The sequence below is a fragment of the Lepidochelys olivacea genome, assembly GCF_965140295.1.
Source record: "Lepidochelys olivacea isolate rLepOli2 genome assembly, chromosome: 2".
Classification (NCBI taxonomy): Eukaryota; Metazoa; Chordata; order Testudines; family Cheloniidae; genus Lepidochelys; species Lepidochelys olivacea.
This window is the reverse complement of record NC_140412.1, coordinates 68,681,331-68,707,849: the sequence shown is the minus strand read 5'-3', so window position 1 is coordinate 68,707,849 and position 26,519 is coordinate 68,681,331. Positions and strand designations below refer to the sequence as shown.

Genomic DNA, 26,519 nt, shown 5'->3' with positions numbered 1-26,519 from the left:
TTCAGGGCAGAAGCAGCATTTTTGTGTGTTTATGCAATGCAACAGTGATCTTCACTGGGGCTTCTGGATGCTAGCATGATATAATTCACATGACTGGAGTACTGTCATGGATGGATATAAACTGTTCAGGAAGGACAGGCAGGGCAGAAAAGATGGGAGAGTTGCATTGTATGCAAGAGAGCAGTCTGACTGCTCAGAGCTCCAGTATGAAACTGCAGGAAAAACCTGAGAGTTTCTGGATTAAGTTTAGAAGTGTGAGCAACAAAGGTGATGTCGTGGTGGGAGTCTGCTATAGACCACCGGACCAAGGGAATGAGGTGGACGAGGCTTTCTTTCGGTAACTAACAGAAGTTACTAGATCGCAGGCCCTGGTTCTCAAGGGAGACTTCAAATCACCCTGATATCTGCTGGGAGAGCAATACAGCGGTGCACAGACAATCCAGGGTGTTTTTGGAAAGGGTAGGGGACAATTTCCTGGTGCAAGTGCTGGAGGAACCAACTAGGGGACGAGCTCTTCTTGACCTGCTGCTCACAAACTGGGAAGAATTAGTAGGGGAAGCACAAGTGATTGGGAACCTGGGAGGTAGTGACCATGAGATGGTCGAGTTCAGGATCCTGACACAAGGAAGAAAGGAGAGCAGCAGAATACGGACCCTGGACTTTGGAAAAGCAGACTTTGACTCCCTCCGGGAACTGATGGACAGGATCCCCTGGGAGAATAACATGAGGGGGAAAGGAGTCCAGGAGAGCTGGCTGTATTTTAAAGAATCCTTATTGAGGTTACAGGGACAAGCCATCCCGATGTGTAGAAAGAATAGTAAATATGGCAGGCGACCAGCTTGGCTTAACAGTGAAATCCTTGCTGATCTTAAATACAAAAAAGAAGCTTAGAAGATGTGGAAGATTGAACAAATGACCAGGGAGGAGCATAAAAATATTGCTCAGGCATGCAGGAGTGAAATCAGGAAGGCCAAATCACACTTGGAGTTGCAGCTAGCAAGAAATGTGAAGAGTAACAAGAAGGGTTTCTTCAGGTATGTTAGCAACAAGAAGAAAGATAAGGAAAGTGTGGACCCTTACTGAATGAGGGAGGCAACCTAGTGACAGAGGATGTGGAAAAAGCTAATGTACTCAGTGCTTTTTTTTGCCTCTGTCTTCAGGAACAAGGTCAGCTCCCAGACTACTGCACTGGGCAGCACAGCATGGGGAGGAGGTGACCAGCCCTCTGTGGAGAAAGAAGTGGTTCGGGACTATTTAGAAAATCTGGATGAGCACAAGTCCATGGGGCTGTATGTGCTGCATCCGAGAGTGCTAAATGAGTTGGCGGATGTGATTGCAGAGCCATTGGCCATTATCTTTGAAAATTCATGGTGATCGGGGGAGGTCCTGGACAACTGGAAAAAGGCTAATGTAGTGCCCATCTTTCAAAAAGGGAAGGAAGGAGGAGGATTCTGGGAACTACAGGCCAGTCAACCTCACCTCAGTTCCTGGAAAAATCATGGAGCATGTCCTCAAAGAATCAATTCTGAAGCACTTAGTGGAGAGGAAAGTGATCAGGAACAGTCAGCATGGATTCACCTGACTAATCTAATTGCCTTCTATGATGAGATAACTGGCTCTGTGAATGAGGGGAAAGTAATGGATGTGTTATTCCTTGACTTTAGCAAAGCTTTTGACACGGTCTCCCATAGTATTCTTGACAGCAAGTTAAAGAAGTATGGGCTGGATGAATGGACTATAAGGTGGACAGAAAGCTGGCTAGATTGTCGGGCTCAACGGGTAGTGATCAATGGCTCCATGTCTAGTTGGCAGCCGGTATCTAGCGGAGTGCCCCAAGGGTCGGTCCTGGGGCTGGTTTTGTTCAATATCTTCATAAATGATCTGGAGGATGGTGTGGATTGCACCCTTAGCAAGTTTGCAGATGACACAAAACTGGGAAGAGAGGTAGATATGCTGGAGGGTAAGGATAGGATACAGAGGGACCTAGACAAATTAGAGGATTGGGCCAAAAGAAATTTGATGAGGTTCAACAAGGACAAGTGCAGAGTCCTGCACTTAGGATGGAAGAACCCAATGCACCGCTACAGACTAGGGACCGAATGGCTAGGCAGCAGTTCTGCAGAAAAGGACTTAGGGGTTACAGTGGACGAGAAGCTGGATATGAGTCAGTGTGCCCTTGTTGTTAAGAAGGACAATGGCATTTTGGGCTGTATAAGTAGGGGCATTTCTGGTACAGTAGTCCCTTTCTTTTCAAGGTTCTTCACAAATCCTTCTGAGATTCAGGTGGCTCCTCCCCACCTGTCTGCTATCCCTAACATTAGAAGTTATGTGCTACAGCCATCTTTGTTGACGGATTCTAGTTTCTGTGCTGTTACAGGGGTTGTTCTGTGTCCCCATTTGTGCCTGCACTGCTTTATTTAACACATCCACTGTAACAGTACTCTTGGCTCCCTTTAGCTTAAGGAGAGAGATTTAGAATCAAACGATGGGCCAAGATTTAAAAAAAAAAAAAAAAAAAAGCCTACAGATAAGCTCCTAAATCCATATTTGGCCACCTAACTCGGTGGCCAGATTTTCAAGAATGCTGAGCATCCAGCAACTGCTACTGACCTGCATAAGTGCTCAATAGTATTACAAGGGCAGACCTCTACACAGCCAAGAAGAAAACTCTCTGTTGCAGTTTTGTTCAGTCAACACTAACAGTTTCCCTTTACAGATTATTTAAATATGTATAGCTATGGGAAAGTGTTCCTTACTAGGAACCTTCAGAGTCTGGTATAAGACATGTAGACATGCAAAGTATCCAAGACCACCACCTGAGGAAGCCTTCCTGTAGCAACAACTTATCTAAAACTTAAAAGCAACTTGAAACTCACGAAGGTAAATATCTAAGTAGGCTTAGACTTGACAGCCCAAGTAATCATTTGATATTGTAGCATGTAGAGTCCGTAATCACGCAACTAAACATAATGCATTTGACAGAAGAAATCCCATCCCTACCTTTTCATATAACAAAAAAAGTACAGGCTTCGTGGCATCATCAGAATCTCTTGCTCCCGTTGAATAGCACTCACAATCTTCTCAGCTGCATAGTCCAAATCTAGAATAGGAAGTAGACGTGGCCACCTGGAAAAAGACAACATATGGTTACTAATATGATATTGTCAAAACTTTCCCCTCTGTTTCATCTGGATAACTTCAAATTTAGAACAAGTCAGCTTCAAGTTTAAAGTTGTGCTCCTTACAAAAGGAGGATACCCCATTTTACAAAAGGTTTTGCCTCTTAGGGTATGTCTACACTACCCGCAGGATCGGCAGGCAGCGATCGATCCAGCGGGGATTGATTTATTGAGTCTAGTCTAGATGCAATAAATCGACCCCCGAGCGCTCTCCCGTTGACTTCTGTACTCCAGCTCGGCGAGAGGCACAGGCAGAGTTGACGGGGAAGTGGCAGCAGTCTGAATTATAGTGAAGACACCGCGGTGAGTCGATCTAAGTACGTCGACTTCAGCTACATTATTCACATAGCTGAAGTTGCGTAACTTAGATCGATCCCCCCGCCAGTGTAGACCAGGCCTAACTTAGAAGCTAACATTACAAAATGAAGTTCTGTTCATGGAATTATATAACACCTGACAAATCAGCTCGAAAGTGGTGAACAGCCACTGTCTTGTTTTCACTTGGTATTGGTGCCTGTGAGCTCAATTCTTGCTATCTTCAAATCAAGCAAAGTTTTTATTTAGATAAGCTTATTCTGCTTCTACATTTTCTGTGTTTAACATCCCACGAAAGATTGTACTGACAATGACGAGCTACACTTCTGAAGCTGTCATGAGGAAGTGGAGATTTAGCAGCCAAATAGGAGACAGTTGAGGCTTTTGGCATCTAGGGAGAAGGCATGACATTGTGAGAAAAGAAACACGTAGTCTGTGCTCTCTCAAATGAGCAGCAAAGTAGTTAAATGTGTTGACAATTAAAGTGACACCATCACTAGGTTGTAGAGTTAATAATCTGAGTAGCAGTTCACATTTTTTTTCAGAGTTACTGTTTCAGGCTATTTGCAGAATCAAGAAGAGAACACTTCATTGGATTACACTAGATTGAAATTTGGAAAATTCATATTCTTACCATAGGGGCTAGAAATGTAATTAAAGAGTCTTAGATTCTGCAGTCTGGCAATCATTGGGCTTTGTCTATGAGCCCTAAAAATGGCACAAGGGAGAAAAACCTACCTTATAATAGTTTCAGATTATGTCATTTCTACTAATTACCTTTCATAAATCATGTATTTAAATCAAACATTTTTGACGTGCCATATACTAATTACACACAGAACCCACAAATTCACTCACTTGGCTTTACAACCATCAAACATTCCTGTGTTGATGAAGTAAGGACACACAATAGTGGTTTTAATGCCAGTCTTCCCCAGAGCCAGCATTTCTAAACCAACTGCTTCTGCAAAGCCCACTGCTGCAAATTTACTTGCACAATAATCTGTAAGTGAAGAAAGATGAAGAGTTATTTATTGCAGTTAATTATTTTATTAAGAGAAGAATCTCACAACTCTTGCAAACAACATAACTACCTGGTTTTAGTCCAGTGTCTCATGCTGAGCAAACCAAGCACAACTTCTTGTCTGAGAAGAAAGTCTGGCAAAATTATGCTCTAACAAGAGTAGTCTGGGTACTGTTAGAATAATTGCGCCTACAAATTTATCTGAATTGTGAGCTCAACTGCAAAAAGTGAGTAAGTTTACGGATTATCACAATAACCTATAACAAATGCTGATGTGAATAGGTATGAAAGGGAGACAGACTAAATTAGTTCATACAAAAAGGCTGAATTATATAATTCAAGGACAGTATTAAGATTATGCTTGGTCAACAAAAAAAGTGTGGGACCAGACATTAATGAACCCAAATCAGTGTGTCAAAAATTAGGCTTACTTGGTGAACAAAATAATGAAGGGGATGAGCTACACTGCTGTTGCTCTCTTTTGGGGTCCTTAAAAGAAAAGACTCCCCACCACCAATCAAAAGCTGTCTGACAGACAGGAAAGGGACAAACTTTACCATCATAGCTGCTACCTCAACTGTCTCCTAGGACAAAGAATCCACCGTGACCACACTGGGCCTTTGTCATTCTAATCCTGAGACATGTCCTGACCAGACTGGGCCAGAGAGAGAGAGGGATTCAGATGACTGTCACCTCCACTGGCTCTGGGTAAACCCCAACTATCATCTGATATGTGAGACTCCCCCCTCCCACACCATGTGTCTTTTCCCTTCCTCACCATATTTCTTTTCTTTCACCTTCTGTGGCTAAGAGTGGCTAAGCCTGCCACACCTACATGTTCTGCAACACTACTGTAAGCCTGTTATCAGAAAGGCAGCTAAAACTAAATGTCCTAAATGTCCAGATGATGGTACAAGTTTGCCAGATCTTAGGGTGGCTAGTAAGACAATGTGCCATGCGTGTATTTTTCCAGCAGTAATGCTTCAAGTAAAAGTCAACATCAAAGACACAGAAGCTGCACTTTATTTTAGCTGTTCTTTTCTCTCCCATTGTGTGTCCTGCTTCATCTTCTAAACAAGAGGATCAGACTTCGTAACAGGAGCAGCTCTAACCATTTCAATTAGCCTCTCTTCCCCCCCAGAAAGGTACGGTACTTATCTTTAATACTATCTAAAATACTCTCAAATGAGGGGGGAGGAGGAAGGGGTGGATATTCCTTCTACTAACGCTGCAGCTAAAGCCACATGATGTTATAATAAAAGCCCTACTTAACACTTTATATTTCAAATGCTGTAACTGTTCTCTTCTTCCCCTCCCCACCCCCCCACCAGTCCTTTAATAAAAGGTGAAAAGAATTTTTAATGGTGCTGAGAACCTAGATCCCATTGAGGTCAGTGGGAGCCATTAAGCGTACAGGTGTTTTGAAAGTCAGACCATTTTATTTAGGTGGCTTGTAGCTGAAGTACATAACCAAGAACATACCTTTAGATTCCATTTAGAGTGATCTTGAATACACTAACCTGCTAGCCCATTGACTCCAATCAGTCCTGCTGAGCTTGCAATACTAACCAAGTGTCCATGGTTAGAGGCCATCATGGCTGGAAGGAAGGCTTTGTAAGTCTATGAAACACATTGAAACCCACACTTACAGTTAAACATTACTTAAAGTGATTTAATTGTGCAATTAGTTAGAACATTACTATTGAAAAAGTGCCACCTATTAAGGAGACCTTTTAAGTCTTAATGCTTTCCCCTCATTCTACAGAGGCTAATAAGATAGTTCCTGTCCTAATATGTATTTCCACTTCGTCTACTAACTGAATCCGCCAAGGTGGATCTTTTAAGGACGCTCCAATAAGTTTCCATAGTTTTCTTGATGTTGTAGTCATCCACTAGGGGGAGTCAGAAATCAGATTGCAATCTCGCTGGCAGAAATCAGCTAAAGTCCTGGGAAGCTGTAAATTCCCCACACCCAGGAGCTCAGTACTGCAACATTTTCCGAATAGGCTTCCATCTTAAAAATAGCAGCTGAGAAGGGAAAACTGAACTCCTAATCTTTCTGCTATCACTTGCTGATTTCAGCTACCCATTCTGTGTCATTTCCATGTTTTCCAGCAAACGGAAACAGAGCAGCATGTTTTAATCCACCATTCCTTCTTTATTAATTATAATTCACTTTCAGTTCTTTATTACAATATCGGTTCGTCTCCTTCATAGCGAAATGCAAATCAAATGACTAATTTAAGATAAAAGTCTTCAAATCAATCATGCCAGCGTATGTCAGTTTGACATTTAAGACACCAAGTAAGAGTGCTTTAGAGGATCCACTGTAATATTGCAAGTTCCCAGTGGCAAACAGGTGACAGAATGCAATCAGAACAAGTTCTGACCCAACCCATGGAAGCACATGAACCAGGCTCTTTTCTGCTAATGGTTGATGAAATAGCCAGTTTATGGCAGCTTTGGCAGCCCTGCTCTGAGTCAGTTCATATCAAGGGCTATAGCACCAGACTGCCCACAATAACAGTACTTTTCAGCTTTACATTTCCCAGAAGTCTCTCTTAATATCAGAGAACCAATACTAAGGGGGTCACATACTTTATTGCTTCTTTAGGCAGAAGTGATTGCCCACACAAGGGGATAAACATATCCCTTAACTCTCTCCCACAAGCTTTCTGTGGGCCACCCTCTATTTCTGGAATTCACAAACGTCATTGAGTTGCGTGTAGGGCCTCACAAGCTCACCCAGTTAAACAGCAATTATATAAGCGATTTCCCCCCTCATTTCCAAAACAGACTTAAGTGCCAACATTCTTTCACAGTTCCCTATAAAAAAAGAATATCTGTATATTACCCAGAAGTGTGCCATGGTGTTCACTTCCATGGTTTTCTCCACAAGTGAATCTGGGCAATCAATGAACTTCTTTCCAGTTACAATACCAGCATTGTTGATTAGGATACTAACATCACCAACTTCTTTTTTAACCTAAAGGAAGGCAACCAAATCAAGATGTTATTCCAGGCCAAAAGAAAGAGAGTATGTTTAGTTATTCGTTTATATTACAGGAAGTTGCAACACTGCTAATTTTATAATGCTAGACAGTGAGAAAGTAGTTCATAAGACCAAAGTCTTTTCACTCTACAACTTTTTCCTTTAGTCAAGTGTTAGAACTCTGCAGACAACAACTTTACAGGTCTGTAATTTAAATGTGACCTGCTAAGGGGAATTATTGGGCTTTATTTAATAAAAAGCCACCCACACTTTATATACCATAAAGGTGGCAGGAAGAACATGATGCCAGGAGAGTTAGTGTAAATGGTCATCACAAAAAGCCAATGAGGTTTGGAGGAAGAGGGGAAGTTTTCAGTCAGACTTCACTGAAGCTAAACAAAATTTGAATATTTTGAATAAAGGAAACCTTTGTCATATTCAATACCTTCAATTAAGGTGTTATGAGCTCACAAACAGACATATTCAACCTCCCCAGAGACAATGAGGCCCTGATAAGCCTCTTAAGGTATGTCAACACAGCAAAGAAAAAGCCATGGCTGACCCGTGACAACAGACTTGGGCTCGCAGGGCTTGGGCTTCCCAAGTCCGGGAATCTACACAGCAGTGAAACAGCCCTGCAGCCTGAGCCTGAGCTGGCTGGCACGGGCCAACTATGAGGTTTTTTTTGTTGTGTAGACCTACCCTTAGGTCTTGCAGATAGTGGGGCATAAGGACTCCCCAACAAACCTTTTAAGGATTGTGTAGGAAGAGATAGGAGAATCCTCTGTGGCTTCTCCAAAGATCACAAGATTTTTCTTGGTCTTCTAAAGATGTTTGTGTAACTAACATTCTTGAAAGGTAATGAGATAGTTATGGCAGTTTCCTGCAATATCTTGGTCAAATCCTTACTGAATTAAGGCCTTGTCAACACTACAAGTTTTGTCAGCAAAAGCTGCCTTTTGCTTACAAAACAGGGGAAGTGTACGCACTACAGAGCTCCTTTTTGCGGTAAAACTCTGCTATTTTGCCGACAAAACTATCTCAACGAGAGGCGTAAAGCTTTTTGAGGCAAAAATGAAAGTGACAAAGCGTCAGTGTAGGCACTGCTGCACGTTACCTTGACATAACTGGCTTCCTCCAGTATCCCATAATGCCTGCCATGACCGCTCTGCTCACTGTTTTGATCTCTGCTGCCCTGCAGGCATGAGCTCCTCAACTTTCAAGCTCCAGGAAGTATGGCACAGCTGAGTGTGCTGCTCCATTCAAATCGTTAAAGGTGGAGTGCTCCTGTTCTGCCCTGCACTAGGCACACAGCTGCAGGCCGACTGCTGCTGCAGGGAGCAGGCCCTGGTTGACTGCTGTACTGCTTTGACATTCCTCAGCATGGAGAGCTCACAGAGCTGCTCAGGATGTGGCTCCTGGCAGCTGAAGAGGCTGTGGGAGAACTCGGAGTGAATCACAGAACTATAGGCAGGCAGGCAGAGAGGGGGAAAAGAGAAACTGCTGTGCCATGCAAAGCTGGGGGCTAATGTGTGTGGGGGTGTCCCCCACCCCCTACCACAGGATAGGTTGGTCAGCCTGCTGTCTGAACTTAAACAGCCAGCATGCTGATACACACTCTCCCGCAACATACACAGGTTTCTGTCTCTCCCCTGCTCACGCCACTCTCCTCTCCCTCCCCCACACTTTAGTTGAAAAAGCAGCTGACAGTCTACTAGGATGCCCATGGAATGACGGGATTGAGAAACCTGCATCATGTGATGCTGTACCTGCCCCATGAGGCATTGTAAACCCTTCCCAAAGCACCCCAGTTTCACAGTGGGATAGCTACCCACAGTGAAGTGCTCTCTGTGTTATTGCAAGAGCTGCTAGAGTGGATGCACTCTGCTGACACAAGGAGCATAGTGTGGACATGCAATAACGGTTTAATTAAAGCGGCACAACTTTTGCCGACAAAACTTTGTACTGTAGACAAGACCTAAGTTTAAGTATTTTAGGAGTTCACTGTATTAAAAAATGCAAATGTTTACGTATTATTGTGGGATTGTATAGAACTTCTTTAGGAGGAAGACAGGATTAATACAATCTTTGGGAAGTACTGTGAGCTTCAAAAGACTGCCTTGAACAATGTAGGGGTGACAATATGTGTGAAGTAGAATTCTTTGGAGAAGAAGGTTGCAAATTCCCACTTCTGTACTCAGCCTTTGAAACTTCCTGGAGGGCCCTGATCACCTATTACATGAAAAAAACAATGAGGAATCCTTGTGGCACCTTAGAGACCAACACATTTATTTGGGCATAAGCTTTCATGGGCTAGAACCCACTTCATCAGATGCATGGAGTGGAAAATACAGGAGCAGGTATAAATACATGAAAAGATGGGAGTTGCCTTACCAAGTGGGAGGTCAGTCTAACTAGACAATTCAATTAACAGTAGGATACCAAGGGAGGAAAAATAACTTGTAGTGGTAATGAGAGTGGCCCATTTCAAACAGTTGACAAGAAGGTGTGAGTAACAGTAGCAGAAGTTAGTATCCTACTGCTAATTGAATGGTCTCGTTAGACGGACCTCCCACTTGATAACGCAACTCCCATCTTTTCATGTATTTATACCTGCTCCTGTATTTTTCACCCTGTGCATCTGATGAAGTGGGTTCTAGCCCACAAAATCTTATGCCCAAATAAATGTTGTTTATTGTTGTCCTTGTTGTTTTTGCTTATACAGATTAACACGGCTTCCCCTCTGAAACCTGTTAGATGAAGACCGCTAAAAAACAAAAAAAACAAACAGACCCCTAACAAAAAGGAATAAATGACACTCTTTGGAGTTCTCCTTCTGAGCAAAAGGATTGATGAACTGAGCGCTACAAGAAAACTCCTGGGTGGGGTTTGAAGGACTGGTCACCAGCCAGAGCCCTTGTTGGAGTCAGGAGTGATTTCTGGGTAAGCTTACTAGCATGCATACATGTTCTTTTATTGTTTTGAATAGGCTTTCTCTGAAATGTTTAAGAATAAAGATGCTTGCTTAGAAAGAGCTGTGTGGAAGCCTAACTGTGGCAGTTACCTTGTTTACCATCTCAGAGGAGAAAAGTCAAGTACGCTGGCTTAAGCAGCCTGGCTTTATTGGGGTGGTGAGGAAGGAAGGGGTCACAGTAGAGGCAGGGAGCTGTGCAATCTGGAAATACCCTGGTCAGGAAGGAGAGAGACATGGGTTTCTGCCCAAGAAAGGTGATGGCTGACGAACCAAGAACCTAGTATGGTGCTCTTGCTAGACCATGAGGGGGAATATAGATGTCACCGCCCTGAACTGTGACAGGTAATACAGTCAAATTACTGATGTGGCTGCAACTGTAACTTCATTTTGACTACAAGTTAAAGAGACTCATTCTGTGTTGTGCACTTTCTATTATCCTTATATACACACTTGATAAAATAACGTAGTCACCTGACTGTTGACAGTTTAAGTGCTAAAATACAAGCTGTAAATCACACAAGCTACGCATGCTCAGTTTAGACAGCTTATTTGTACATTAGCAATTTCATGTGTAATTTTTGTGGATCCCTTATTTATAAGTCTAGTGTATTTGCTTTATAATTTTTTTCTTTTATCCTTTCATGTGCTAGAAGTTGCTGCAGGGTAATTGTGTACCTTCAATAAAGAATGTAAAAGGAGGTAAGCATTCTATTTATAAAATAGAATTTAACTTAGTTGATTCTCTGCACAAAAATTAAGAAATTGTTTTAATTTTAGCAAGTCCAATGCTTGATAACTACCATTATAATACTAACTTATGAGAAACTGGCATAATATTTGCCAGGGAGTATGGAGGAGGTGGTAGCTGGTTTTTTTTGTTTGTTTTTTTTTATATAGAAGAAATTGTCAAAGTGTAGTTCTGTATTGATTAGTCACTTCCAGATTGAGCGTGCTCATCTTACAAGTGGAAGATGCCTGTTTAGTTGCCTGTAAACGCAACCTGGCAACTAAAAATACAAATATGAATGTTTTCTACAAAGGGACAGGATAAAGAAAGTTGAATAAAAGGTCTTAGAACAGTTCTTAAAATAAGTAGTACATAGTTTATATCAGTGCTCAGATAATGTAATCTTGAAGTTAAAGCTTATGTTACTGGAGATAGTCAAAAGGAGTACAAAGTACGTTATAGATAGAGATGGGATTACACCCACACATGTACAGTGTCCTTTTCAGGCAATACCCCTCCCGAACTGCTTCCTTGAGAAGAAGTCTGCCAAATTTGGCAGTTCCCTTGGATCCATGGGAGGACAGGGCTATCCACATGGAGATCTTGTATCCCTGTAATAAATCACTGAAATCACTGCAATTGGCTCTATAGATTATGTTAATCAACTCCTATGTAGCACCACTATTTGGCCCAGAATCCTCCTTCAGGAATGGGCAGTGGCCAACACACTTCAATCCCCCTGAGTCCATTCCAGCTGAGCACCATCCAACACACCAGGCTCTCACATGCTTAGTCATTATTTATACAGCAGCATAGATATGCATGATGCTTTACAAAGCCCCGTCAATGACAAGATTTTAAGATTCTGTTGAAATTGAATAGCCTGATCGTTGGCAGACACTTCAGACAGGCTGCATTTAAAACAAACTATTTTGAACTTATTCAGCCACCTATGGCAAGCTAGTTTGGATTGCTCATGTACAATATTGACCATGAAATTCCATGTGTAATAAATCGCAGATATACAAAGTTGCTTTTTTACAATGGCAGAATCAAGATATCTAAGTTTTAGTTCTGCGTCTGACACTTATTATGTGTAATCCTTTGTAGCAAAGAGGTTCTGCAGCATTGGTGGGGCTAATTTAGCTACATAGCAAAAGTGTATATCCTGCTATATGTACAGTGAGTCTTCTGCATATACTCTGGTCTCAGTCTTTGCTCACGTTACAAGAGCCACTCGAGTCCATGAGAAATGGTGTTCCTATGTTGTCTAGTCAAGTAGTTCCTGATCACATATTTTCAGTTTTCCCTTGAGACTCACAACTATGGTGGGTTTTTTTTTAAAACTAGAACCTTTCATGTTAAGAGAATGTAAAGATTACACGGTTACGCATTTAAGAATTCAGGCGGCATATGCAACATCTAGTAAGGGAGTGGAATGGAGAGAAAGATTTACCATGCAAGTCCTCTCCATTATCTTACATTCCTGAGGCTATTAAGGAGATTGAGAAACAGACCTGGTAAACAGATTAGGAAAAAAAAACAAAAGGAGGAGCTGGAAAAGGTTATAAAGCAAAGAGACTCACAAAAGGGACTAGATAGAGGGGACTTTTGAGGAAATGTGTAAATAAAATGGACAAGACAATGCCTCTCTCCACTCTGACCACTTTGCTTTTTGTTTTCTCCCCCACCTGTGTCATTTAGGACTGTAAACTCTTTGAAGCATGCACCACTTCTTCCTCTATTTGCACAATCACTACTATACTGCATACTACTACTATAATACTAAAAACAATTAACAATGGCAGGTGTGTTGAGAATTTCACAGAGAAGTGTATGTAAGTTTTTCCTATGGCAGCGTGGGGTGGGAGGGAGGAGAAAGAACCTAATTGCTTCTGTATTACAAAATTTTCCTCAGGTATTTGTAGGCAAGGTTAATAATTAGGAGTAGGCTTTACTATATTTATCCAATTCCCACCAATCTGAGGATTTGGCCTATTAGTAAGGGTGGGAAAAAGTGCGTATACGCACACAGGTGCGGCTGTGATTGCCTCTCTTTTGTTTTTTGCTGTAATAAGACCATTGTCCCAGCCTGAAATCCAGCAGAAGAATCCTGGCACCTAAAAGATGGTATGGGAAGACCTTTTTTGCTAGCTTCTGAATTAATTTGCTTAAACCTGTAGTTTGCTTACACTGGTTTTCAAACTGGTATTGTAACTATTCTAGTTAGGGATCATAAGGTCTGAGGGCTTTCTCTGCAACCACGTTAGGACAGCAGGAGCCATGAGCTAAAAAGCAGAAAAAGTCACATCCTCACATTCCCGCTAAGTTACATTAAAACAATGAAATATCAGGCTGTTAAGAAGGCGTTCCTGTCCTAACAGTACCTACCATCACCAGATAAAGAAACAGATCTTAAGATGTTTAAAAAGATAACTTTGTCTGATTGTATTCTGTTTGGCAAGGAATCACCTATCAAGAGTTGTGATGGTGAAATCTATACTTCTTGAACCAAACTTACCCCACCACCTTAGTAGATTTAAATCTTGCAAAATTAGTTATGCAACAGACAAACAATGAAAGAACTGGACAGAAACCATACAGAGACATGCTGGACAGCAGGAAGTGCTAGAGGGCAGGCACACCCTTTGACACAGCATACAACACTTTGTAGCAGTATAACTACGTCGACCATACCAGTATGGTTAAAGTAGTACAACTTGTATTTTTAGGCAACCCTGTAGAACAGGAAGGTTAGATACTGGGTAACGGGGCAGCAGTTTGAGAAGTCTCTAACATCAAACAATGGCTTCTTTCAAACTGGTCAGACTAAAGCCAACCTGAGCTGAGAAGGAACCAGAATTTACCAATGTACCTTGCCAAACAGCCACAATAATACGTCAGCAGCCCTCCATCAGCTCCCCCCAACCCACTCCCAGCACCTCCCACCCACCAGCAGCCCCACCGATCAGCACTCCCCCCCGATTAGCTGTTTCGTTGGGTGCAGGAGGCTCTGGGAGGGAGTGGGGAGGAACAAGGGCATGACAGGCTCAGGGGAGAGGGCGGGAAGGGGTGGAGTGGAGGCAGGGCCCGTGACAGAGCCAGGGGCACTGTTCCCTCTAAGCTGTGCACGTGCACACAGATCCTAAACACCGCACGCACAAAAATTTGCACAGAAGAAATTTTTTTGCACACAGGGCCTTTAAAAAATTAGAGGGAACACTGGCCAGGGGTTGAGCAGTGAGCACCCAATGGCACACTGGAAAGTTGGTGCCTATAGCTTCAGCCCCAGAGTCGGTGCTTATACAAGGAGCCGCATATTAACGCCTGAAGAGCCGCATGTGGCTTCGGAGCCACAGGTTGGCCACCCTGGACTAAAGGATATTTTAAGGCAAGTAGCAGCTTCCCCACAAAGGAGGTGTCAGTCCCATTTAGTAGGTCACTATTATGTTTTTAACCACACCAAAAGGGCAGGGGTCAGGTTATGACCCCAACTACTACTTGTGCGAATAGACCAAGTTCTTGGAAAGAGGGTGCTGTGTGTTTGGCCCTGCGCTTGGTTTCTGATTATTTGGTGATCTCTTCCCTGCCCAAGAAGAGTGTCAGATAACAGTCAGAAAGCAAAGAAAAATTGGCAAATTGACCACCTTGTTTACAGATGGCTCTTCTCACGAAAGCTTATGCTCAAATAAATTTGTTAGTCTCTAAGGTGTCACAAGTCCTCCTTTTCTTTTTGAGGATAGACTAACACGGCTGCTACTCTGAAACCTTTAAAAAGTTAACGTCAGTTTGTTTAACCCAGCTGACACAAGCCATCCTTGGTTTGCTTTTTTGTTCTTTTGTGGAGTAGGATGAAGAAAGCCTTGGTCCTTTCTCTCAGGTATAAAAATGGCCACTCCATTTCAGACTCATCCTTTCTGGGTGTGTGGCAAGTAGATGGGGGGAAGCAAAGAGATGAGGTGAGCTGACTTTGCAGGACCTGTTTGTTTCTGGGACCGCTAGACCAAGTAAGGTAATATGTCAACAGCGAATGGTGAAGGACTTATTGATTACAGATCTTACACTGATCAGCATGAGGCTGTGGTCCAGGGTGTTTGTACCACACTTCATCTGACCAGTTAATTGTTTTTCTGGATGCATGCTTCCATTTCCTCAGTTATTCCTTCCTATTTATGCCTTGTATTGGGGAGGAATGCAGAGAAGTGGTTCTAACTGGCAATGGCAGAAGTCTAGTGGAGTGACAGATTCACAGGAAGCAGCAGCAAGGCTCCTTAATGCCTCAGAGAATTCAGTTAAAGAGCTTTTCATTAAAAAAAAATTTTTTTTTAAATGGTGTCAGATGCCTACAGTACAACAAGTCTGAGACACCCATTACACAGCAACAGCACAGCGTTCCCTGTAAGCTGCGTGACCGCCTGTTCAGCCTAGTTGGCTGGACTTGGAACCCTATTTTTTAAAATAAGCACAGGCATGAGACTGTTGGAAGAAGGTTGGTCTTAAAGTAGCCTGTCAACAGATGTAATTCTGGTACCCAGCAATGAAATACGGACCTCGCTCTGCTTCCTCTTGGGTTGGGAGGGCCAGAACAGTAGGAGATAATGCAGGTGGAGGGGGTTGTTTTCTGAGTCAGAGTTTCAAACCTGATTCTTAGCAGCAGGGGATGGCCCTACTCTACTTTCTACTGGGTGGGCCCTGCTCCCCTGTTGGGTACTTCATTGGTGGAGAGAGGACTGTTTAAAGCTATAGCTGCTTTAATAGTCAGCCTTCCCTTTGTGTGATTTCTGCAAGGAGAGATCATAAAAGGCCCTGAAGTTTCAGTCTTTATACTGCCACAGCTGTTTTTTTTCTGGTTCCCAAGGTAGGGGTGGATTGTATCCTTTGTGCTGTTGCTCATAGGAGAGAAGCCTTTCTAGTGTTCTTCATTAGCAGTCCTCAAGCTGAAGCAGAACTGAATCTTGGCAGTTTCACCGCCTCCTACTGCAGGGGTTCTCAAACTTCATTGCACTGCAACCCCCTTCTGACAACAAAAATTACTACATGACCCCAGGAGGGGGGACCGAAGCTTGAGTCCGCCTGATTCTCACTGCCCCGGGTGGGGGAGCCGGAGCCAAAGCCCGAGCCTCACTACCCTGGGTGGGGAAGGGATCAAAGCTGAAGCCCAAGGGCTTCAACCTCAGCCGGGGGCCTGTAACTTGAGCCCTGCTGCCCAGGGCTGAATCTCTCAGGCTTCAGGTCGGACCCCAGATGGTGGGGCTCGGACTTCAGCCCCGAGCCCCAGCAAGTCTCAGTTAGCCGTGGCAACCTCATTAAAATGGGGTAGCGACCCGCTTTGGGGTCCCGACCCACAGTTTGAGAACTGCTGTCCTAGAGGGTTCCCATCTGCAGAAACGGATGAAATAGGCAGCAGATTTAAGACAAATAAAAGGAAGTATTTGTTCACACAAAGAGGCGTCAACCTGGAGAACTTGTTGCCAGGGGATATTGTGAAGGCCAAAAGTGTAACTGGGTTTTAAAAAAAAGTGAATACGTTCATGGAGGATCTCTTCACCAATGACTTTTACCCAAGATGGTCAGGGATGCAACCCCATGCTCTGGATGTCCCTAAGTCTTTGACTGCCAGATGCTGGGACAGGATGACAGAGAATGGATCATTCGATAATTGCCCTGATCTATTCATTCCCTCTGAAGCACCTGACATTGGCCACTGTCAGAAGACAGGATACTGGACCTTTGGTCTGACCCAGTGTGGTCATTCTTATGTTCTTAAGTCAGGCTGTCACCTCCCTCTCCATGCTACCTGTGTACAATGGGGACAATGAGATCAAAGGAGTCTTCCAGTTCTTAGTTCTGGTGCCACAGTAGCCCCCAGCATCCAGGAGGATCAGTTACAGGAAGAACCCTGCTCAGTCCCTGAAGCCCTAGGGTGAAGGATATTTAGCTACTCTGCAGGCACAGCCGAAGTGCAATTCAGCCAACATGTAGGAGCTACGAGATAAAGAAGCATGCTCATTGCAAACAGGCTCTTCTGAAAGTAATACTGGTGGCCGCAAAGGAGCCTCTACTTATCATATGGAGGCTTCCAACTGGTAGAGGCTTATAACTTAGCCAAGTTCGGACAGATTTTCACCAACCACAAAAAAAAACAAAAAAACTCAACATGTAGCCAACCTTCTTGCCAAACTGAGTCCCGCAGGTGCTAGAGCTTCTCAAATCAACTTTTTAAAAAAGTTTAACATGGATAAAACAATTAGTTCCCTCTTCGTTCCCAGAAAGAGCTGAACTATTTTAGCTGAAACTTTCAAAAAATTTAGCCTGAAGCAGACTCAGAATTTTCAGCCCAGAAGGCAGGTTTAGCAGCATTTTAAGCAGCAGAAAACAGGTTCTTATAATGGAAAGGATGTTAAGCAATCTTAACTCTCGGCATTGGTACCAACTCTACATGTAATTGCTGACAGTGTACTTGCTTTGTAGGAACTAATTCTCTTTAGGAGGGAAAGACTGCAATATTTAAGCCTCTGATATATTTGATCAAAGCATATCTATGAAGTCCTTGAAAATCTCAAAAAAAAAAAAAAAAAAAAAAAAAAAAGGAGTACTTGTGGCACCTTACAGACTAACTAATTTATTTGAGCATAAGCTTTCGTGAGCTACAGCTCACTTCATCGGATGCATACTGTGGAAAATACAGAAGATGCTTTTATACATACAACCATGAAAAAATGGGTGTTCACCACTACAAAAGGTTCTCTCCCCCCACCCCACTCTCCTGCTGGTAATAGCTTATCTAAAGGGATCACTCTCCTTACAATGGATGGGCTATCACCAGCAGGAGAGTGAATTTGTGGGGGGGGGGGGGGGGGGTGGAGGGTGAGAAAACCTGGATTTGTGCTGGAAATGGCCCAACCTGATGATCACTTTAGATAAGCTATTACTAGCAGGACAGTGGGGTGGGAGGAGGTATTGTTTCATATTCTCTGTGTGTATATAAAGTCTGCTGCAGTTTCCACGGTATGCATCCGATGAAATGAGCTATAGCTCACGAAAGCTCATGCTCAAATAAATTGGTTAGTCTCTAAGGTGCCACAAGTACTCCTTTTCTCCTTACAATGTGTATGATAATCAAGGTGGGCCATTTCCAGCACAAATCCAGGGTTTAATCTCACACGTTATTCTAAATTTGTATAAATTGTTAGTCCATTTCAAAAGATATTGCTACTTCTAAGGCTCATTCTTTGCAGTAGTTCAAGCATTAATTGTTGCTTTAACTTAAGTCAGTATATTAATTACACTTCATGTTCAGTAAGTGAACTAGTTGGTGAAGAGCTAATCTATTTGAGTTAGGGTCCACTTTGTAGTAGATAATTTTATTAAAAAGGACAATGCTTAAGTGTTTCTCCCACTTTTGGCAGAAGCAGAGGGGCTTGAACAAGCTGATGCTAGAAACTGAAGTGTGTAAAGATAGGTAATGTAGACAGCACTGGATTAATATGGAATGAGTGACTGAGCTCTGGATCCATGACCTCTGTTCAACAACATCTAGGTAAGAGATCAGTGCTTTATGATAAGATAGTATTTTATGGGCTAAAAAAACAAACAAACCACCAAACATGAACATGTAATATTTTACCTGATCTGCCACTCTGTAGATCTCTTGCCTTTTGCTGCAGTCACACAAGTATGCATGCACTCTCACGGCTCCATTTTCTCGAGCTAGTTTACTTGTTTCCTTGTTACCTTCTTGATTAATGTCCCAGAGAACAAGGGTGACTCCAAGGCGGGCAAATTTTAATGCTAGAAGTCTTCCAATTCCACTTCCGGCTCCTGTTATAAGTACTATTTCACCAGCAACATTCTTCTTTCGCACAGGAACAACCAACAACACTAGAGATTCCAACAGGAAATAGATTGAGAGCACCAGGACTTTGAGTGTTTCCAGGAAGAAGTTCATCTTGGAGAATATTTTTCAGATACCTGCCAATGATGAATATTTACCATTTAGAACAAACCAGCAACAGTGAAACTTCAAATATTGTAGAGTTTAAAAAAGTATTGCTAAATATATCCCCTCTATGAATAATATAACAGTGGAAACTATTAAAGAATAATAGGTAGGGCCCTACCAAATTCATGATCCATTCTGGTCAATTTAATGGCCATAGGATTTGAAAATTGGCAAATTTCATATTTTCAGATCTTTAAATCTGAAATTTCACAGTGTTGTAACTGTGGGGGTCCCGACCCAACACAGAGCACGTGGGGGTTGCAAACCTGTTGTGGGGGGGGGGTCGGGGGATTGCTATCCTCACTTCTGTGTTGCCTTTGAAGCTGGGCTCTGAAGGCAGCAGCTGCAGAGCTTCCTGCAGCTGCAGAAGGTTCCCGGAGGTGGGTCTGATCTGCCTCTATCCTGACCAGGCTGGGGAGGGACAGGACTTCCTTTTTCTCTGCACAGCTGCTCTTGCTACCTTTCCTGGTTACAGAAAGTTCTGCATCCCGCACCCACTTCCTGCCCTGAAAGATCTGCAGCTGCGGGGCGGAGGTCACAGTGCAGTGTGTGTGTGCCCCGTCCTCCCAGATGCAATTATTAGCTTGTTTCAATTAAAATAAAGAAAGAAAGGTCATGTGAACTTGACAGGATTAATTGATTGACACTTTACAGCAGCAAATAACACTCATGGCTCAACTGCCTGATTGGTAGATATGGGCATTTGAGACAGTTTTGTAGGGTAGCGATCTCAATTGGCAGCCTCAAACTTGAGAGCCACTGCCTTAAAGTTAACAAAAGCAAATGGAAAAAAAAAAAAAAAGTAGTAGTTCTGGTTTCTAATGTCATCAATGGAGCATTCAGCAACTGTGTTTTTCTTCATTCCCTGTCACTGTGCTGAAACACCTGTCCATGTTTAGACACGGCTCTCTCTGCATCCACAGAGTTCACTGGAATTGTCAGACAGTGCCAAGCTAGCCTTGCGAGGTGGGGGATTCTGCCTTCCACTGAGTTCCAAACTACAGTCCACTTCTTTCGCAGTATTTTTGTAAGCAGTGTTGGATCATATTACAGAAGTTCTGTATTAAAATCACAAATGAGTTTGATTCCCCAGAGTTTCAATTCCAGGGTATTACTAATGAAGAGGTCTCTTGGTTTTTGGTACTGTTTCTCTCCCTCTCTGTGTGAAACTTGCAAGCTGCTAATTGTGTTAGTACATTCTAAGACAGAGTCTGTTCTCAAAGCAATTCACAGAGAGAGAGAGACTCAAAGCAATACTCTAACAACAGAAACAGCACCCAGAGACTCCCCGCCCTTTTGTTGTATTAACAATTGTGATTAAAAGAGAGCTAGAGGATGTATGTGGATGGATGCTTGGTGTGGATAATAACTGAATGATCAGGGAGGTGCCAGCCGAAGAATCCAGTGTCCATCGGCTGAAGAAGGCGTCAAGTGGAAATAACCAGAGGACCCTCCCCCCCCGGAGGGCAGACTGGAATCCACCCAACAGCCTCAAGGATGGGAGAACCAAAGAACAAGATAACATCTTGGAGCCGCCAGGAATGTGCTATCTGCTGATTGATTCAGCAACAGCATGATGAAGCAATTCCCATAGACTGGCATAGGAAGAAATTCCTATAAAAATAGACTCTAAAAAGTGAGAACTTTGGGGTCTGATTCTGCAAACCAACTTCCAGGAGCATCAGATGAGCATCTGACAAGGCCCTGCTCCCTCCTCATGTCCAGGCCACCTGGCCAGTGGCTTGGCATGAGCAACTCTAAGGCTGGTAACTATGATAACAACCTTGCAGAACCTGTGTGTGTGGGTGTGTATGTGTGTTTGTATGAATGAATGTGTGAATAAATATGAGATTGAATGGAATGTTATAGCTATAACTAACTGCTTACTATGACTCTTTCTGTATTTACAATAAATGTGGTATTTTGCCTTTTTCCCTTTAATAAGATCCTGCTGGTTTTTATTTTATTGGTATAACAGCAGGAATCTCCAGCCTATAATACTTGTCAAAGCCAGGAATTGTAGTAAGCAAGGTTAAATCCATCAACAGGTGCATTTGTGCAGGGTGTGACGAAGCGGGACTGTTCTTAATGTTTCCTCTGAATATTGAGGGGGTGCCTCAGTTTCCCCTATGCAGTTCTTAAGTATCTAGGTGGTGGGATAAGGGTGTATGATCGTTGCAGAGCCCTAGAGGGAAGGTTGTGTCCAGACCCCTGCACACAGAGAATGGCCAACACACTGTTTCCTGGCAACTGATGGCCTGGGCCCTTCCTCCCTGCAAGGTGAGAGCTATAGGGTTGGAGAACAAAGGAATCAGGTGACCTCCTGGCCTGGGAAAGGGACAAAGACTAGAGGAGGAGGGGCTGGAGAGAGAGTTTCAGTTTGGGACTGGCTGGGGACATGGAGTGAAGTGCAGACGGTGTTGTCTGGCTCACTGCTCCCCAAAATGGACCCAGCTGTGGGATCCTGTTCTCTGTACCTACAAGCTCTGTTTTAGACCATGTTCCTGTCGTCTAATAAACCTTCTGTTTTACTGCCTGGCTGAGAGTCACGTCTGACTGCGAAGTTGGGGTGCAGGACTCTCTGGCTTCCCCAGGACCCCGCCTGGGCGGACTCGCCGTGGGAAGCGCACGGAGGGGCAGAGGATGCTGAATGCGCCGAGTTCAGACCCAGGAAGATGGAAGTTGTGTGAGCTGTGTGTCCTGAAGACGGTCTGTTCACAGAAAGGAGACTCCCCCAGAGTCCTGACTGGCTTCGTAGGGAGCAGTTCCAGAGCATTGCCCGGGGACTCCGTGACACAGGGTCAAATATATGCTCAGCTTTTAGGAACCCTGCTGCAGGTTGTTGAAACTTTTGAGACATTTTTGCTGCATTGCTTGACTCTTCCCCATAGCAGTAGTATTGTCTGAGCTTCTTTGCCACGCAAGAAAATACCTGCTGAGCACTGACATTTAACTCAGCATTGTCCAAGTGATTTTCGTTTGGCTGCACTTCAGCCCAGAACAGTACATCCATTCCTTTGCTGTATGTTTGGTGGATTGCGACATGTTGACTTTTGAACCAAGTGATTAAGTTCACCAGTGCTGTGGCATTCTTGGCAATGAACTGAACTTTCTCATTCAGCTGAGCATTGTTTAGAAGGGTTGAAAGTTCTGTTAAAACCTGCATTTTCATTGTCAGCTCTTCTGAGAGGAACTCAGAGTAGTACTTCAGGTGAACTGCGTGGCATTGTACAGCCCTAAACCCGGAATTCCAGAGAGTAATTAGTGGCTCTGGGGGAATTGCAATAGTTTGTTCCCTGATTTCAGTCATGTTTGCAATGTGCTGCCTGTATTGAAGTTTGCAGCTAGGGCAGTGTTTTAAAGATCTCTTTAACGTAGCTGACCAGTTTATCAACTTTACTGAACTTGCATCTCCACAGTTCATTGACAAGAGAAATTATATGTGCATTACATGTAATATGGACAGCATTTGGCATTACACCTTGGAGAACAGATTTGAGATATTTTATCTTGCAAGTTGCATTGTGACTTATGAAAGCAGATACTTTGTCAAAGTTTGCACCATATTTTGAAATGATTTTAATTATCGTTTGAGAAACTGTAGTGTAGTTAACAGCCTCCAAGTAAATGCAATTGGTGAGAACTGTTCTTAACTTTCCTGTCTGTACATCTTTGGCCCTATCAGAAATAAAATCAAACAGAACATGCAGTACTTAGTTGTCTTGTATCATCCAAAATCATTGCGAAAGACTCACATGAGTTAATTTGAGACTTCATCTACTCAAATGTGTAGCAAAAACCTGTGAAAGGTAGTCCTGTCGTAGCTTAGTCATAGTTGGTAAGCAACCGGCATTTTGTACATTCCACTAAATGAACTCATGCAGCTTTGGGTGATCAAGTTTTTTCAACAGTATATTAGCACTTGCAAATGCATCCACAAGTGCCATTCTAGCTAAATGACGGGTCTCAGAACTCTGTCATCTTCTTAAAAAGAGATGAAATTGTTTTTTGTATTTGTAACTTTTTGTTTATTAGCCATGCACTATCCACAGCCCTCTTTCTGCTTCAATAGGTTTCCGAGTCTATGTGGCGCTGAACCCTTGCTCGATGTGCGTGATCCAACAAAACATTGCAACTTCTACAACTTTATCATCTCTGCTGGCTTTTTGCAGATGAGCTACAATGTAAAAACTGTTTGTACCCTTTACAATGTATAACCAAACAAAACCCTTCCTTAAAATTAAAAGGTCTACTTATGTGTTAACCAAAAATGCAGTACAAATACTGTTTTACCTTCCTCAGGTGAAGGTTCAGCGTACTGGGGTCCAGAGTTCAACTTTCAGTACTAAGAATAAGTTTTTAAATTTGGGACACTCCTCATTTGTGTGGCAAGTGCATATAATTTACCTTAGTTCCAGACTGCATGTATATTAGAAACTAGGTAGAGGTTCCTTTGAGAAATTGGACCATGACGTTGGTGTACCCAAAATACAAAGCTTTCCAGAGTCCTACATAACCCCCCCGCCCCCCCCGCCCAAAAAAAATAAAGTACTTCATTTATTGTACACTGCTATGTATACAGACAATAGTGGTACACAAATAGCGACTGATAAAACTACTTGGATTCTTGATTCTTTGAGCAAAGTTCAGTAAAATTTAGTGAGTTGGTGCTCTCAGATTACTACTACTGCCATATTTTCATGAAGGCACAAGCAGTTACTTTCCTTGGAAGGCATTAGATGGCTACTGAAACAGAGCAAGTCATTTCAGAAAGCCTTTTAACCAAGACATTAAGTCTCACTTTTTCCAGACCCATTCAGAACTTTCATGTGGAAATATGGATTGCCAAAAAGAACACGGCAGAAATTAGGGAAACAAGTTTAAGCTTCTGACTGGGTATTATGAGCCAGGAAATGAGTAACATAATTACATTTAGTTTACTTTTAAAATAAAAACAATGTGAGAAGACTTGGAATGTTGCAAAATTGTGTACCATAAATATTTCGTTCATTGAACATGAAAGAGAAAACCTCTGTTGTTGTTTCTCAATTACTCATTTTTCTGTTCCATTAACTCCACTGAACACAAATTGTATTTTTTACACAAAACTTTTGATAAGCATAGCTTTCAATTCTCCAAGAATCAGATGGATGATCTTCGCTTTTATAATGTGGTAGAAAGATAGCAGGGTGGTGTTTTTATGGTTTTTTTAAAGAATGTGGTATTTAAATTTTGTAACCTTAATGGAGGTTTCTGATGTCACATCATTTACAGAAGCAAACATATATTTTGGCTTGTATGGAATAGATATATACAAGAACCTAAGAAGAGTGATTTCTACCATAGTCACATAGGTTTTTTGATGTTCACTAGACTAATTTAGCAGTTTGAAATAGGTATCTCATAACTACAGCCAACATTTCCTCCAGCACAAATGTTTACATTAACTGCAAGGTTCCTACATTTGCCACCTTTGAAATCAGGTTCATCATTTAGTTCCCCAAATACACATAGCATCAGCACATAAGAGCTGTGAACACTAAATTTAGGTGAGTCCCAGCCAGTTAATTAGATTATGCATACACCAGAGAATTAGAGAGTTGGTAGCTGAAGGAGCTGGACAGAAGTACATTACGCATAAACTGGTTCAACTGCATCCAAGATGGCTATGCCAATATTGGTTAAAAAGCACAGCACCTTTTGCCCCACTTGTAGAACACCAGTGCTTCTTCCTCAATCCCAACTGCATTGTACTCTAAGTACCTAATCCAGGGTTCTTAGCACTAGCTCCAGAAAAAGTGGATTTTGAGATATTTTGGAATGCTGTCCTGGGCCACGGTAGAGAGGACTACTGGAACCAGGTGAGCTAGTTCCCGTTCTACCTGACACTTAAATAGTTCAGGCGCAACAGGTCTTTAGACCCGCTAAATGCAATCCTGACATTGCATGCATGCAATTGCTGGGAGATTTTCTGCCCAACTGTAAGGCACTGTACAAGCATTGCAGGAGTTAGACAGCTGCAAAAAACTGGGAATTTCTCCAGGGGTGATAAGACTGTAGAAACGAAGATCTCCTACCTTTACTGGTATCAAGTAGTTAAAATGTAGCCACCAGAATCCTCTCCCACGGAACCCTTCCCGGCCTCTCATCCCCCACCTTACCCCTCCCTTTCAAAAACACAAGCTGCCAACCTCAAGGCTTGTTTTGCCAGACCAACGCCTCCAACTCTGCAGTGCAAGAAACGCCGGCTAACCCCTCAACAAAGAGCCCACGGTTAGAACTCGCGCTCCCCGGGCAACTCATCACACACACCTTGGGGGGCAGCCGCCTCTCAGCCCGTCTAGACACACAACTCAGGGCCGCTAATCCGCATTAAAAAGCGACTCGTCGCCAAGATCCCTCCCCGGCGGGTGCCCCGCACTCCGGGCAGCCCCAGCCTCTTCTCCCGGCCTGGGCCAGCGCCCTCCCGCCAGCACAGCACAGCAGCCGCGGGGAGCGACACGAGCGAAGGCGCCGCCTGGCGCTAGCGGCAAAGCGGCGCGAGCCCGCGGACACCCACGCGCTGGGACCCCGGAGAGGCGCCTCGCTCCCCCTGCAGCGCCCGCAGAGCCGCGGCCCCGCTCACCGCGCTGGCAGCTCCCCACTCGGCCTCAAGTGCTAACGCAGATGCCGCAGGCAGCCGGGCCGCGGAACCCCCTCCCTTCCGGCAGCGCTTACGCGGGACGTTCCCCAGGAGCCGGGCTGGGAGCTCACACAGAGGAACTGGGTGGCGACGGGAGGGTTGTAAGGCTGGAAATGGGGCGGGTCCATCGATCGTTATTATTTAGCCATGCCTTCAGCTGGGCCTGGAGCTCGTCACACACAGGGGGGTAGGATCCTGCCCTCCCTTGAGGAGCTTGCATCCTAGGGCGGATTGCACCAGTAGGGCACCCTGCAAATGTCTGGCCGGGGTAGTGTAGTACATTGCTCCCGGTAGGAATGTGCTGCGGCTAGCAGTTACCGATCCGTCACGGGTTGTAAGAACCGGCTATTGTGTAAAACGGCTCCCTGCTGCAGCCAGTGCCGACATTTGGAAATGTGCGAGCGCAGCACGGACTAGGATCAGTGTGACAATGGCTCTGGCGCAGTGGTGACCCGGGCGGCGGCGAGACGGCGCTGATGACGAGTTTAATGAATGAATGTTTTCAGCCCCGCTGCCCAGGCTGACTTCCCGAGGATGACCAGAGATCAGCCTCTTTTTGATATAAGCACCGTGTACAATTGAAAAAGTTGAGTTTTAGACAGTTTCTTGAGTCTATAGCTACAT

The 26,519-nt window shown here is 43.6% G+C and overlaps 1 protein-coding gene across 3 annotated transcripts in view; it reads right to left on the bottom strand.

Annotated features, from left to right (window-relative positions):
- Positions 1-26,125, bottom strand: part of LOC311515447 (epidermal retinol dehydrogenase 2-like) — a 29,442-nt gene extending 3,317 nt beyond the window's left edge. The window contains exons 1-6 of one of the 3 annotated variants that reach the window (XM_084618511.1): positions 25,839-26,125; positions 18,839-19,182; positions 7,373-7,504; positions 6,039-6,138; positions 4,353-4,497; positions 3,001-3,126 (exon numbers count right to left, since the gene is read on the bottom strand). In XM_084618511.1, the coding sequence (XP_084474637.1) occupies positions 3,001-3,126; positions 4,353-4,497; positions 6,039-6,138; positions 7,373-7,504; positions 18,839-19,159 (824 nt within the window). In that variant the 5' untranslated portion in view covers positions 19,160-19,182; positions 25,839-26,125. Of the gene's footprint in view, positions 1-3,000; positions 3,127-4,352; positions 4,498-6,038; positions 6,139-7,372; positions 7,505-18,838; positions 19,183-25,525; positions 25,801-25,838 lie in introns of those variants that run through there. The other 2 variants (XM_084618512.1, XM_084618513.1) reach the window with 2 other exon arrangements.
- Positions 26,126-26,519: the final 394 nt, after the last annotated feature.